We start from the raw sequence: 16,030 nt of genomic DNA, 5'->3' as shown, positions 1-16,030 counted from the left end.
CAAAGTGCTGTACAGAAACCCAGCCTAAAACCCCAAACAGCAAGCAATGCAGGTGTAGAAGCACGGTGGCTAGGAAAAACTCCCTAGAAAGGCCAAAACCTAGGAAGAAACCTAGAGAGGAACCAGGCTATGTGGGGTGGCCAGTCCTCTTCTGGCTGTGCCGGGTGGAGATTATAACAAAACATGGTCAAGATGTTCAAATGTTCATAAATGACCAGCGTGGTCGAATAATAATAAGGCAGAATAGTTGAAACTGGAGCAGCAGCACAGTCAGGTGGACTGGGGACAGCAAGGAGTCATCATGTCAGGTATTCCTGGGGCATGGTCCTAGGGCTCAGGTCCTCCGAGAGAGAGAAAGAAAGAGAGAATTAGAGAGAGCATATGTGGGATGGCCAGTCCTCTTCTGGCTGTTCCGGGTGGAGATTATAACAGAACATGGCCAAGATGTTCAAATGTTCATAAATGACCAGCATGGTCGAATAATAATAATAAGGCAGAACAGTTGAAACTGGAGCAGCAGCACAGCCAGGTGGACTGGGGACAGCAAGGAGTCATCATGTCAGGTAGTCCTGGGGCATGGTCCTAGGGCTCAGGTCCTCCGAGAGAGAGAAAGAGAGAAGGAGAGAATTAGAGAACGCACACTTAGATTCACACAGGACACCGAATAGGACAGGAGAAGTACTCCAGATATAACAAACTGACCCTAGCCCCCCGACACATAAACTACTGCAGCATAAACTGGAGGCTGAGACAGGAGGGGTCAGGAGACACTGTGGCCCACTCCGAGGACACCCCCGGACAGGGCCAAACAGGAAGGATATAACCCCACCCACTTTGCCAAAGCACAGCCCCCACACCACTAGAGGGATGTCTTCAACCACCAACTTACCATCCTGAGACAAGGCTGAGTATAGCCCACAAAGACCTCCGCCACGGCACAACCCAAGGGGGGGGGGGGGGGGCGCCAACCCAGACAGGATGACCACATCAGTGACTCAACCCACTCAGGTGACGCACCCCCTCCGGGGACGGCATGAGAGAGCCCCAGTAAAGCCAGTGACTCAGCCCCTGTAATAGGGTTAGAGGCAGAGAATCCCAGTGGAAAGAGGGGAACCGGCCAGGCAGAGACAGCAAGGGCGGTTCGTTGCTCCAGAGCCTTTCCGTTCACCCTCCCACTCCTGGGCCAGACTACACTCAATCATATGACCCACTGAAGAGATGAGTCTTCAGTAGAGACTTAAAGGTTGAGACCGAGTTTGCGTCTCTGACATGGGTAGGCAGACCGTTCCATAAAAATGGAGCTCTATAGGAAAAAGCCCTGCCTCCAGCTGTTTGCTTAAAAATTCTAGGGACAATTAGGAGGCCTGCATCTTGTGACCGTAGCGTACGTGTAGGTATGTACGGCAGGACCAAATCAGAGAGATAGGTAGGAGCAAGCCCTTGTAATGCTTTGTAGGTTAGCAGTAAAACCTTGAAATCAGCCCTTGCTTTGACAGGAAGCCAGTGTAGAGAGGCTAGCACTGGAGTAATATGATCAAATTTTTTGGTTCTAGTCAGGATTCTAGCAGCCGTATTTAGCACTAACTGAAGTTTATTTAGTGCTTTATCCGGGTAGCCGGAAAGTAGAGCATTGCAGTAGTCTAACCTGGAAGTGACAAAAGCATGGATTAATTTTTCTGCATCATTTTTGGACAGAAAGTTTCTGATTTTTGCAATGTTACATAGATGGAAAAAAGCTGTCCTTGAAATGGTCTTGATATGTTCTTCAAAAGAGAGATCAGGGTCCAGAGTAACGCCGAGGTCCTTCACAGTTTTATTTGAGACGACTGTACAACCATTAAGATTAATTGTCAGATTCAACAGAAGCTTTCGTCAAAGAATCCTCCATTTGCTGCAACTACAACCTTGCAGACCTTGGGCATTCTAGTTGTCAATTTGTTGAGGTGATCTGAAGAGATTTCACCCCATGCTTCCTGAAGCACCTCCCACAAGTTGGATTGGCTTGCTGGGCACTTCTTACGTACCATACGGTCAAGCTGCTCCCACAACAGCTCAATAGGGTTGAGATCCGGTGACTGTGCTGGCCACTCCATCATAGACAGAATACCAGCTGACTGCTTCTTCCCTAAATAGTTATTGCATAGTTTGGAGCTCTGCTTTGGGTCATTGTACTGTTGTAGGAGGAAATTGGCTCCAATTAAGTGCCGTCCACACGGTATGGCATGGCGTTGCAAAATGGAGTGATAGCCTTCCTTCTTCAAGATCCCTTTTACCCTGTACAAATCTACCACTTTAACACACAAAGCACCCCCAGTCCATCACATTGCCTCCACCATGCTTGACAGATGGCGTCAAGCACACCTCCAGCATCTTTTCATTTTTTCTGCGTCTCAAGAATGTTCTTCTTTGTGATCTGAACATCTCAAACTTAGATTTGTCTGTCCATAACACTTTTTTCCAATCTTCCTCTGTCCAGTGTCTGTTATTTTGCCCATCTTAATCTTTTATTTTTATTGGCCAGTCTGAGATATGGCTTTTTCTTTGCAACTTTGCCTAGAAGGCCAGCATCCCGAAGTCGCCTCTTCACTGTTGACATTGAGACTGGTGTTTTGCGGGTGCTAGTTAATGAAGCTAGCTGCCAATTGAGGACTTGTGAGGCGTCTGTTTCTCAAACTAGACACTAATGTACTTGTCCTCTTGCTCAGTTCTGTACCGGGTCCTCCCACTCTTCTTTCTATTCTGGTTAGAGCCAGTTTGCTCTGTTCTGTGAAGGGAGTAGTACACAGCGTTGTATGAGATCTTCAGTTTCTTGGCAATTTCTCGCATGGCATAACCTTCATTCACAAGAATAGACTGAGTTTCAGAAGAAAGTTATTTGTTTCTGGCCATTTTGAGTCTGTAATCGAATCCACAAATGCTGATGCTCCAGATACTCTACTAGTCTAAAGAAGGACAGTTTTATTGCTTCTTTAATCAGAACAGTTTTCAGCTGTGCTAACATAATTGCAAAAGGGTCTTCTAATGATCAATTAACCTTTTGAAATTATAAACTTTGATTAGCTAACACAACTGGAACACAGGAGTGATGGTTGCTGATAATGGGCCTCTGTACGCCTATGTAGATATTCCATTAAAAATCAGACGTTTCTAGCTACAATAGTCAATTACAACATTAATGTCTACACTGTATTTCTGATCAATTTGATGTTATTTTAAGTGGACAAAAAAAAGTGCTTTTCTTTCAAAAACAAGGACATTTCTAAGTGACCCCAAACTTTAGAATTGTTGTTTGTGTGTGTGTGTGTGTGTGTGTGTGTGTGTGTGTGTGTGTGTGTGTGTGTGTGTGTGTGTGTGTGTGTGTGTGTGTGTGTGTGTGTGTGTGTGTGTGTGTGTGTGTGTGTGTGTGTGCGTGTGTAATATATTTATATATATTATGCTCACTTAACTGTGCCTCACAATTAATACACCAAATGGTATATTACCAGTGTGATCAAATACCTAAATGTGTAATATAATTTCTAAATGATTTCTAATGAACATTGGCAGAGCAACTGAAGCATAGCCAATATGCAGTGATAATGTATTGGGTCTATAGAAATGGATCTTGAATCAGAAAAGGTTAGTGACCACTGGTGTAGTGCATCATTGTACCATCTAAACCGCTGTGAAATATATTTTCCATCAACAAAAATATTGTTTTTTCAGCTGTTTTGAATCTGGTGTACAAAGCCCAAAGTAAAAACTCAACTTATGCATGGGGAGCGTAGAAATAGAGCGCATAGAACAGCTCTACCACTTCTTTGACTTGCTTTCAATGAGAGTGACAGGTATAGACCTCAAATTTCTATGAATTTGGTCAGGTTGCCTAAAAAAGAACACATTGCAACTTAGAAAATAAATGTCCGTTATCTTTTCAAAAAATATCTCAAATTTTTTTACGCTTTTTTCGTATTTACATGGTTGACGTTTTTTAACCTTTTCACTGGGACCCGGGGAGTGGAATTATTATGTGTGTGTTTGTGTCTTCTGTGTATTTTACACTCATCCGTTTTTGTCTGCGCTCATGTAGCCGCTCATGTTCAACTGCATTTTTTAAGTCAGACTTTGTTCACTGAACAAAAATACTGAGTTACAGTTCATATAAGGAAATCAGTCAATTGAAGTGAATTCATTAGGCCCTAATCTATGGATTTCACATGACTGAATACAGATGTGTATCTGTTGATCACAGATACCTTAAAAAAAGGTAGAAGCCTGGATCAGAAAACCAGTCAGTATCTGGTGTGACCACCATTTGTCTCATGCAGCGTGACAGATCTCCTTCACATAGACTTGATCAGGCTGTTGATTATGGCCTGTGGGATGTTGTGCCACTCCTCTTCAATGGCTGTGTGTAATTGCTGGATATTGGTGGGCACTGGAACAGAGCATCCCAAACATGCTCAATGGCTGACATGTCTGAGTATGCAGGCCTCGGAAGAACTGGGACATTGTCAGCTTCCAGGAATTGTGTACAGATCCTTGCAACATGGGGCCATGCATTATCATGCTGAAACACGAGGTGATGGCGGCTGACGAATTACACAACAATGGGCCTCAGGATCTCATCACTGTATATCTCTGTGCATTCAAATTGCCATTGATAAAATGCAATTGTGTTCGTTGTCCGTAGCTTATGTCTGCCAATACCATAACCCCACCGCCACCATGGGGCACTCTGTTCACAACATTGACATCAGCAAACCACTTTCCCACGCGACGCCATCTGCTCGGTACAGTTGAAACCGCCATTCATCCGTGAAGAGCACACTTCTCCAGCGTGCCAGTGGCCATCAAAGGAGAGCATTTACAGTGCCTTGCGAAAGTATTCGCCCCCCTTGAACTTTGCGACCTTTTGCCACATTTCAGGCTTCAAACATAAAGATATAAAACTGTGTTTTTTTGTGAAGAATCAACAACAAGTGGGACACAATCATGAAGTGGAACGACATTTATTGGATATTTCAAACTTTTTTAACAAATCAAAAACTGAAAAATTGGGCGTGCAAAATTATTCAGCCCCTTTACTTTCAGTGCAGCAAACAATCTCCAGAAGTTCAGTGAGGATCTCTGAATGATCCAATGTTGACCTAAATGACTAATGATGATAAATACAGTCCACCTGTGTGTAATCAAGTCTCCGTATAAATGCACCTGCACTGTGATAGTCTCAGAGGTCCGTTAAAAGCGCAGAGAGCATCATGAAGAACAAGGAACACACCAGGCAGGTCCGAGATACTGTTGTGAAGAAGTTTAAAGCCGGATTTGGATACAAAAAGATTTCCCAAGCTTTAAACATCCCAAGGAGCACTGTGCAAGCGATAATATTGAAATGGAAGGAGTATCAGACCACTGCAAATCTACCAAGACCTGGCCGTCCCTCTAAACTTTCAGCTCATACAAGGAGAAGACTGATCAGAGATGCAGCCAAGAGGCCCATGATCACATTGGATGAACTGCAGAGATCTACAGCTGAGGTGGGAGACTCTGTCCACAGGAAAACAATCAGTCGTATATTGCACAAATATGGCCTTTATGGAAGAGTGGCAAGAAGAAAGCCATTTCTTAAAGATATCCATAAAAAGTGTCGTTTAAAGTTTGCCACAAGCCACCTGGGAGACACACCAAACATGTGGAAGAAGGTGCTCTGGTCAGATGAAACCAAAATTGAACTTTTTGGCAACAATGCAAAACGTTATGTTTGGCGTAAAAGCAACACAGCTCATCACACTGAACACACCATCCCCACTGTCAAACATGGTGGTGGCAGCATCATGGTTTGGGCCTGCTTTTCTTCAGCAGGGACAGGGAAGATGGTTAAAATTGATGGGAAGATGGATGGAGCCAAATACAGGACCATTCTGGAAGAAAACCTGATGGAGTCTGCAAAAGACCTGAGACTGGGACGGAGATTTGTCTTCCAACAAGACAATGATCCAAAACATAAAGCAAAATCTACAATGGAATGGTTCAAAAATAAACATATCCTGGTGTTAGAATGGCCAAGTCAAAGTCCAGACCTGAATCCAATCGAGAATCTGTGGAAAGAACTGAAAACTGCTGTTCACAAATGCTCTCCATCCAACCTCACTGAGCTCGAGCTGTTTTGCAAGGAGGAATGGGAAAAAATGTCAGTCTCTCGATGTGCAAAACTGATAGAGACATACCCCAAGCGACTTACAGCTGTAATCGCAGCAAAAGGTGGCGCTACAAAGTATTAACTTAAGGGGGCTGAATAATTTTGCACGCCCAATTTTTCAGTTTTTGATTTGTTAAAAAAGTTTGAAATATCCAATAAATGTCGTTCCACTTCATGATTGTGTCCCACTTGTTGTTGATTCTTCACAAAAAAATACAGTTTTATATCTTTATGTTTGAAGCCTGAAATGTGGCAAAAGGTCGCAAAGTTCAAGGGGGGCGAATACTTTCGCAAGGCACTGTACCCACTGAAGTCAGTTACAACGCCGACCTGGCGAGGATGACGAGGTCAAGACCCTGGCGAGGATGACGAGCTCGCAGATGAGCTTCCCTGAGACTGTTTATGACAGCTTGCGCAAAAGTTATTTGGTTGTGCAAACCCACAGTTTCGTCAGCTGTCAAGTTGAAGGATCTCAGACAATCCCGCAGTTGAAGAAGCCGGGTGTGGAGGTCCTGGGCTGGCGCGGTTACACGTGTTGTGAGGCCGGTTGGACGTACTGCTAAATGCTCTAAATACTTGAGACACCTGTGGCATTGTGTTGTGTGAGAAACGGTAAAAAAAAATACATTAAAAGTGGCCTTTTATTGTCCCCAGCACAAGGTGCATTTGTGTAATGTTCATGCTGTTTAATCAGCTTCTTGAAATACCACACCTGTCAGGTGGCTGGATTATCTTGGCAAAGGAGAAATGCTCACTAACCGGGATGTAAACAAATGTGTGCACAAAAGTTGAGAGAAATAAGCTTTTGGGTTTGTATGAAACATTTCTGACATCTTTTATTTTGGCTCATGAAACATGGGACCAACACTTTACATGTTGCGTTTAATATTTTTGTTCTGTGTGTGTATATCTATCTCTCTCCCTCTACTTCTTAGTGTCGTCCTATTAGAGGGATAATGTGTGGACAAAAGATCTCCCCCTGGGTCATTGGCCTGCCTATCCCAGTCTCCTCTCTGGCTGAGCCTCGGGCCTGCTGGTTTGGATGCAGCCTGATACATTGCTTGGGGGTTGCAGGGAGGACACTGGAACAACATGTGGATAATCCTCTCTATTGAACTTTATGGGGCTCATTTCATAATTCTCCCTTTCACTGGGACTCAGGAAGGGAATTATATGTGTGTGTGTGTGTGTGTGTGTGTGTGTGCGTGTGTGTGTGTGTGTGTGTGTGTGTGTGTGTGTGTGTGTAAGGAGATTAGCACTGGCACCAGCTTGCTGTCTGCTTCGTGGCTGCTCTTCCCACTCCTTTCAGATAAACACGCTGTCGTACACTCTTCAGTCTGTGGCTCTCATTTCACTGTAGTGAAATGTATTTGAAAGGCGTGTGCACACACGCACACACGCACGCACGCACAAACACACTATCGCTAAGTAAATGGCAACACAAAGAAAAATTTTACCTTTCACCCTTTTACACACCTACTGCCCTGCTAACAATTCCTGCCACCGCCATTCTCTAGGAACCATTGTGGGAGAATATGTGCCTTCGCTGTATTCATTGAACAGTGTTCTGTTATAATCCTTCCATACAGCGGTCTCTCTTCCCTCATTCCATCCCTTTTGTCTTTACTTGCTAGCAATGTAGGGATATGAATTCAGTGTCAGTAAGGCCGAGTAACTCCAATTTCACCGCAAATGAGTAAACGATGCACAAGTGCTTTTTCAGGATGACGAAAGAGAGGCCCGTACTTGCTAGATGGAACAAGGACTCTCTCCAGTTCATTTGTGTGTTTAGTACTAAATGCCCTTCTGTTGAATGCCAGGGCTGCCTGGCTCGTCACTGCTGCCGCTCGAGGAAAGGACAATTCCCTTTCACTTTGTACCTGAGACAAATAGGACTTCAACAAAGGACTTCCGTTGACGTCACAGTGTCCTCTTTCTGAAATGAACAGAATGAAAAGTTAGGCTAACAGCTGTATGTTCCTTGCTTTGCTGCTTAGTTCAATTGCCGTCCAAAGCGAGATTAGCGGTATTTTTCTCCATTTCAAAAGGTTGTTTTATACTACCTGTAATAAATCTTCTGATCAAATGACTTTGTACATCTGACATTGTGTCAGAACTCTGCGTTGACATTCATCACATCCTCTTTGAAGGACACTAGCCAGCCCCATTGGCACTGAATCAAAACCACAACATTAAGATTCATGGCTGGACTCTGATATCCACATTGTCATAAACTAAATTATAGACAATTATTTATAAAATGATCCCCTGGAAATCTGTGTTTAGCTGTTGATATTGGTCACGGCCATTTCATTAGTCTCTCTCTCTCTCTCAAAGGCCCATTAGCACGTCTAACTAGGGTGGGATTATTCTGATTAGTCATTGTGTGATCAGAACACTGACTTTCCATACACACTGCTGACTGGGGCTTTCAGATCCCGTTGCCTTCTTTATTTAGTCACTCTCTATCACACTCTGGCATCTGTCATTCTGATCCCTTTACTCTCTCTCCTCTCTCTCTCTCCCCGTTTCTCTCTCTCTCTCTCTCTCCCCCCTTCCCCCCTTTCTCTCTCTCTCTCTCTCTCTCCCTTTTTTTTCTCTTCCTCCCCCTTTTTTTCTCTCCCTCCCCCCTTTCTCTCTCTCTCTCTCTCTCCCCCTTTCTCTCACTCTCTCCCTTACTCTCTTCTCTAACAGCGCTCTAAAATGCTGTGTGTTATCAGTGATAAACAGAGCCTGGCCCAGGGTGTAAAGAGTTCTCTCCAAGGATGTGGGGTCCAGGAAAATGTTCTGAGCACTGTCCAAGGTGCTGACGGGGCACATTATGCAAGCGCCTCCGTCAAAGGCTGCTAAATATCAGTGGGTTTTTATGGAAGCGCTGCTGTCCAAGATTCTGAAGCATCAGTGAAGACTTGCTATGGTTGCTATGTGTCATCCGGTATTAATATTATAGTGTGCAAGGTTCTGTCGAATCCGAAAGAAACCGACGCTTATGTGGTCAGGCTGCCTAAATGTTGGATGGGTACTGGAGGGCTGTCCAAGGTCCTGAAAAGCAGTTCTGTATGTAGGTTGTCATGGCTTACAATGTGCTGTCCAAGGTCCTGAAGCTGCAGCAGTGGCAGTGTTGCTGTCTAGTGTGCTGAACCACTGGCTCTAGCTGTTTGCTGTCCATGGTGCTGAAAGGAGACTCTGGATACCCTTGGTGTCCTTAATGCCCCGGCTTGTTTTCTAGTAGCTGCTGTTGTTTAAAGTTACAGGATGAAAAACATGTTGTCCTACAAGCTTAATTCCTGAACAGATGCTATCAATGCACTTATGAAAACATATTTGTATCACTTGGAAGTATTTTGCCGGCGATGGAACTGTTGGGATTAGCCAAATCTCAAATTTGTATGTGGGCTGTTATTACTTTAAGTGCAGCTTTTCAAGAGTGTCATCACCTCATTTTCAACTGTGTTCTAAAGTTATGTCCAAGAGTCAATCTCAACTACAGTGGCTATTGCCCTCCTCCTTATTTCACGGAGAGATGGTCTGGGCATCCTCTGGATTTGTAAGAAGTCTAGATGTTTGTAAGCGCTCTATCATATCCACCGGTGATGTAATGCACGTAATCGAGACTAGTGACTAAGCTGATCTACTTTATTGAGGAAACATGTAGAAAATACATGTTTTGATGTCACATACACCGGATTGGTGCAGTGAAACTCGTTGTTTTACAGGGTCAGCCATGGTAGTACGGCGCCCCTTGTCGGCTTCCTATGACTGTGATATGCGGTTGCTAATAGGAATGCCTCTGTAAGTCACTCTGGATAAGAGTGTCTGCTTACTGACTGAAATGCCTAATGCAACGAGACTGTGAGATGACGAATGGTGTTGGACTCTGACTTGACAGCATGGAACGACGTGCGTGCTGTTCTTCGACTGACCTAATGCTGTTCTCCCGCTTTCTTTTCCCTCTCTTTCTGTCTCTTTCCCACCTTTTCTCTTCCAGTGGTCCTGCTGAACTCTAAAGAAACTCAGGCAGAGCTCGGCTGGACGTCGTACCCCTCCAATGGAGTGAGTGTACCAGTCCGTTGTGTCCTTTGAATATACATGTTTTACCTGTGTATTTCTGTGTGTGTGTGTGTGTGTGTGTGTGTGTGTGTGTGTGTGTGTGTGTGTGTGTGTGTGCATTTCTGTGAGTGCGTGTGTGAGTGCATGTTTCAATGTATGTGCCTATGCATATGTGTGCCTACACACTTTGTGTCATGGAGTAGTCCAGCTTGCTTCTAACTGAGAACAGCCCCCCCCCCCCCCCCCCCCAGTGGGCACAGTTCCAGGGAGCACGCTGCCCAAATGGACTGTTAGTGGACAGCTGGCCCCACCTCTCTGCCCCTCTGCGCTCCTCCCTCCCTCCCTCCCCCTCCATTCATTCTGCCTCTCTCTGTCCCTCCCTGAACAGAACAGAGCCGAGCTCATCACTGCGCGCGAATCAATGGTCTAATCCCGGACAGGACGTCCCTGCGCCCACCGTCCAGACACACACAGCCACATAAATTGTCCCTTCCGCTATCGATTTTGGCTTGTAAAAACCCACACTCCAACTTATGAATGATGGATAATAGCCAGTGGCGGGAGGTAAAAAAAAAAAAAATAATGACTGAAGATGAAGTGGTTTTTGAAGTCACCGGCTCCTCATTTATCTTCCACTCATAGGTTTTATCAGTAAAATACAAGACACTGGAGGATTTATTATGCTCTTAATGAATCGATGGAGCTTGTAAAGAGGCCACATGCTAAGTTCTGAAGCCGAGATGAATAGACTTGGTCCAGTTCATATAACACAGTCAGACTGCTTTAGGATGACGCGTACATTTTGAAAGTCATTCATACCCGTCTGTCACCAAAACCACAAGACGTAGGCTTAGATAAACCACCCAGTCCCATGTTGCGGCTCCAACCACAGTATGTTCATATGACGTATGCCATGTAGAAGATTCACAGGCATGCGTGCATGTATTTTGACGTTTGGCTGGTCCTGGGAATCAAACCCACTATCCTAGCGTTTGCAAGCTCCGTGCTCTACCGACTGAGCTACAGAGGACCACAAGATGACCACAAGTTGACCACAAGTCACAGATAGAAAGCTAAATGTGTCCCGTGGATCTGCACGGCACCACCGAAGCCAGCTCCCCTTTTAGGATGAAAGCGTGTCTGAGTCATGTTGTGGCTGTGTCGCCACGTAGACTTAGCAGCACCATACTGTGACCAGATGGGTAATTATAACCAATGAACTGCTTCTTCAACTGGTTCTTCAGCGTAAAAGGTCGATCTCCGTGTCAGTCCTGACATCAGTTCATGTGCCTGTCCGTGCCCGTGTTAATGTGCCCGGGCTTAACACTTCATCACCGCTCACTAATTTTTCCCGACGGGTTGCGACGTGTTCCCGAGCAGCGACGCGGTGAGTTGTGCCTGGGGTGGGAGGAGCCTAGCGCTCCAGCACCACGTTCACCAGGCGTCTCCCCTCTCATTCGTTAGGATTTAAATGCCCAAAATGATCTCAGATCAGCGTTCCTTACCCTCGAGGCTTCGTGATTATAGACCCTGGCCCCCAGTTGGGATGAATGGCCATAGACAGGGTTTTGCCTGACCGTGCGATCTGACCCAGGAACATCTCCTGACTATTGTGACGTCAATTAAACGATACACAATACAGAATCCCGATGGATAGATTTCAACGTGTTCATTTGTTTGGCTAGCGAATGCAGTCCCGCTAGAGTATTTAGCAGAGCTGGTCCGTCGCTCGTTCAGCACGGATGGTGAGTCAATTTCACCTGCAGTCCAAAATGACGACGGCCATGTGGGCACGTCTCCCCTCCAATCTGTTCTTTATTTACCCAGTTAATTCTGGACGTGGCAGCCATTTGCATTTTCCCTCCCCGTAGTGTCAGTGGGCGGCTGTGAGCTGCTTTACAGCTCTATAGTCTCTGTGGAGGCCCCCGCCACTGTAATTAGTCTCTCTGTGTGGAGATGGAGACACACACACACACACACACACACACTCTAGTGGCTCATTTACTCCTTCTCAATATCATGTGTGGGTTTGTGTCTGCGGAGACACATTAACACACACACACTCTGAGGTTTGTTTACTCCTCCTTACACTCACTCTCTCGATCTCTCTCGATCTCTCTCTCTCTCTCTCTCTCTCTCTCTCTCTCTCTCTCTCTCTCTCTCTCTCTCTCTCTCTCGCTCTCTCTCTCTCCTTGTTTACTCCTCCTAGGACTGAAACCCTGGTACCAGACAGAAACCCACACATGATGTTTACATGTACCCTGTCTGGGTTATAATGTCTTTCAGATGACCCTCACCAGCTCCTGTGTTTGTCTGTCCCTCTTCCCTCCTTCCAATACCTCTGTCACACCCACTATCCATTACTCTCGCGCTCTCTTTCTGCCTCCCCTCATCCCTCCTTTTATCTCTCTCCCTCTCTCATACTTCTTCTCCTCACCATCTCCCCAGTGGGAGGAGATCAGTGGCGTGGATGAGAAGTACAAGCCCATCAGGACCTACCAGGTGTGTAACGTGATGGAGCCGGCGCTGCAGAACAACTGGCTGCAGACGGGCTGGGTGGCGCGGCGCGGCGGCCAGCGCATCTTCGTGGAGCTGCAGTTCACGCTGCGCGACTGCAACAGCATCCCGGGCGTGGCGGGCACCTGCAAGGAGACCTTCAACCTGCTCTACGTGGAGTCGGACAAAGACCTGGGCCGGGTGACCCGCGAGGAGCGCTACACCAAGATCGACACCATCGCCGCCGACGAGAGCTTCACGCAGGGTGACCTGGGCGAGAGGAAGATGAAGCTCAACACGGAGGTGCGGGAGATCGGACACCTGAACCGGAAAGGGTTCCACCTGGCGTTCCAGGACGTGGGGGCGTGCGTGGCCCTGGTGGCGGTGCGGGTGTACTACAAGCGCTGCCTGGCCACGGTGCAGAACCTGGCTGTGTTTTCCGATACGGTTGCCGAGGCGGCGTTCGCCACCCTGGTGGAAGTCAGGGGAGCCTGCGTCAACAATTCCGAGGTGGACACGGACAGCCCTCCCAGGATGCACTGCAGCGCCGAAGGGGAGTGGCTGGTGCCCATCGGGAAGTGCAGCTGTTCAGCGGGTTACGAGGAGGGCCACAGCAGCTGTGAAGGTAAGAAGAGAGGGATGGAAGGATTTATGTAAAGGGAACGAGAGGAGGAAGGAGAGGCTGGAAACAAATGAATGGCAGGGGACAGTGTTCTTGCCTAGTTAAATAAGATATTTAAGTAAGTAATCACTAGAAATATTCAGTTCTGTCTGACTGTTTGAGACATTCCATCGACAACCTGTAATCATGTTTGAGGGCAGACAACATTCTTACATTGTGAAGGGAAGTGGGTGAAACGGTGTTGTGAGTAGGATGAGTCAGGCACTGCACTGTCTTCAGGTAGGCATTGTATTCAACAAGACAGCATTTTGTAATATTGATGACTGTAGCGAATTGCTTTGAGAATGTGGCACGTGGGCAGTTCACGGCCAACTAACACACACACACACACCCCCGCACACGGCCAGTGTAAAGGCAGTGGGAGATGTGAGCGTCAACTTTCACATCCCATCTTGTGTCTTTGTGCGAATAGCCCACTGAGCGAGAGAGACAGAGAGAGCGAGAGACAGAGAGAGCGAGAGACAGAGAGAGCGAGAGACAGAGAGAGCGAGAGACAGAGAGAGCGTGAGACAGAGAGAGCGAGAGACAGAGAGAGCGAGAGACAGAGAGAGCGAGAGACAGAGAGAGCGAGAGACAGAGAGAGCGAGAGAGCGAGAGACAGAGAGACAGAGAGAGCGAGAGACAGAGAGAGCGAGAGACAGAGAGAGCGAGAGACAGAGAGAGCGAGAGACAGAGAGAGCGAGAGACAGAGAGAGCGAGAGACAGAGAGAGCGAGAGACAGAGAGACAGAGAGACAGAGAGAGCGAGAGAGCGAGAGACAGAGAGACAGAGAGACAGAGAGAGCGAGAGACTGAGAGAGCGAGAGACTGAGAGAGCGAGAGACTGAGAGAGCGAGAGACTGAGACTGAGACTGAGTGAGTGAGCGAGCGAGAGACTGAGTGAGCGAGCGAGCGAGAGACTGAGTGAGCGAGCGAGCGAGAGACTGAGAGTGAGCGAGAGAGAGAGAGACTGAGAGTGAGCGAGAGAGAGAGAGACTGAGAGTGAGCGAGAGAGAGACAGAGTGAGCGATAGAGACTGAGCGAGAGACTGAGTGAGAGAGACAGATACTGAGTGAGTGAGTCTGAGTGAGAGAGAGGGAGACTGAGTGAGAGAGAGGGAGACTGAGTGAGAGAGAGGGAGTCTGAGTGAGAGACAGAGACTGAGTGAGAGACAGAGACTGAGTGAGAGACAGAGACTGAGTGAGAGACAGAGACTGAGTGAGAGACAGAGGCTGAGTGAGAGACAGAGGCTGAGTGAGAGACAGAGACTGAGTGAGAGACAGAGACTGAGTGAGAGACAGAGACTGAGTGAGAGAGAGAGAGAGACTGAGTGAGTGAATGAGAGAGAGAGAGAGAAAAAAATACTGAGGACAAAGTGTTACTGGTTTACTGAGAAGAGTCCCTCAGGGCTGACTGGCTTGGATTTTCCTGGTAGAATATGAGTGGTTGTGACTGTATGGACTTAATGCCTGTTCCAAGAAGGGTGTATTATTTGTGGGTGTTTTACAGGGAGTTAGCAGCTAGCAGTACAGACAGACAGAGAGAGAGGCTAGCAGTACAGACGTAGAGAGAGAGGCTAGCAGTACAGACAGAGAGAGAGAGAGAGGCTAGCAGTACAGACACAGAGAGAGAGAGGCTAGCAGTACAGACAGAGAGAGAGAGAGGCTAGCAGATCAGACAGAGAGAGAGAGAGAGAGGCTAGCAGATCAGACAGAGAGACAGAGAGAGAGAGGCTAGCAGATCAGACAGAGAGAAAGAGAGGCTAGCAGATCAGACAGAGAGAAAGAGAGGCTAGCAGATCAGACAGAGAGAAAGAGAGGCTAGCAGATCAGACAGAGAGAAAGAGAGGCTAGCAGATCAGACAGAGAGAGAGGGGCGAGCAGATCAGACATAGAGAGAGAGAGGCTAGCAGTAAAGACAGAGAGAGAGAGAGGCTAGCAGAACAGACAGACCGAGAGAGAGAGAGGCTAGCAGTACAGACAGACAAAGAGAGAGGCTAGCAGTCGAGAGAGAGAGAGACTAGCAGATCAGAAAGAGAGGCTAGCAGATCAGACAGAGAGAAAGAGAGGCTAGCAGTACAGACAGAGAGGGAGAGAGAGAGAGGCTAACAGAACAGACAGAGAGAGAGAGAGAGAGAGAGAGAGAGAGAGAGAGAGAGAGAGAGAGAGAGAGAGAGAGAGAGAGAGAGAGAGAGAGAGAGAGAGAGAGAGAGAGAGAGAGAGAGAGAGAGAGAGAGAGAGAGAGAGAGAGAGAGAGAGAGAGAGAGAGGGCTAGCAGTAGAGACAGAGAGCGAGAGAGGCTAGCAGTACAGACAGAGAGAGAGAGGCTAGCAGAACAGACAGATAGAGAGAGAGAGGCTAGCAGAACAGACAGACAGAGAGAGAGAGGCTAGCAGTACAGACAGAGAGAGGCTAGCAGTACAGACAGAGAGAGAGGCTAGCAGTAGACAGAGAGAGAGAGAGGCTAGCAGTACAGACAGAGAGAGAGAGAGAGAGAGGCTAGCAGTAGAGACAGAGAGTCTAGCAGTACAGACAGAGAGAGAGAGGCTATCAGTAGAGACAGAGAGAGAGAGAGAGAGAGAGAGAGAGAGAGAGGCTAGCAGTAGAGACAGAGAGAGAGAGAGAGGCTAGCAGTAGAGACACAGAG

General features: G+C 47.0%; 1 protein-coding gene across 1 annotated transcript in view; it reads left to right on the top strand.

The window, feature by feature from the left end:
- LOC110487605 (ephrin type-A receptor 7-like) overlaps positions 1-16,030 on the top strand; it is a 173,652-nt gene that overhangs the window by 35,146 nt on the left and 122,476 nt on the right. Inside the window, exons 2-3 of the mRNA XM_036971408.1 lie at positions 10,167-10,231; positions 12,677-13,349. Coding sequence (XP_036827303.1) covers positions 10,167-10,231; positions 12,677-13,349 — 738 coding nt within the window. The remainder of the gene's footprint in view (positions 1-10,166; positions 10,232-12,676; positions 13,350-16,030) is intronic.

This window comes from Oncorhynchus mykiss, chromosome 32 (assembly GCF_013265735.2).
Source record: "Oncorhynchus mykiss isolate Arlee chromosome 32, USDA_OmykA_1.1, whole genome shotgun sequence".
Classification (NCBI taxonomy): domain Eukaryota; kingdom Metazoa; phylum Chordata; class Actinopteri; order Salmoniformes; family Salmonidae; genus Oncorhynchus; species Oncorhynchus mykiss.
Note: the sequence above shows the minus strand (reverse complement) of the source record. Positions and strands in the feature narration are given on the sequence as shown.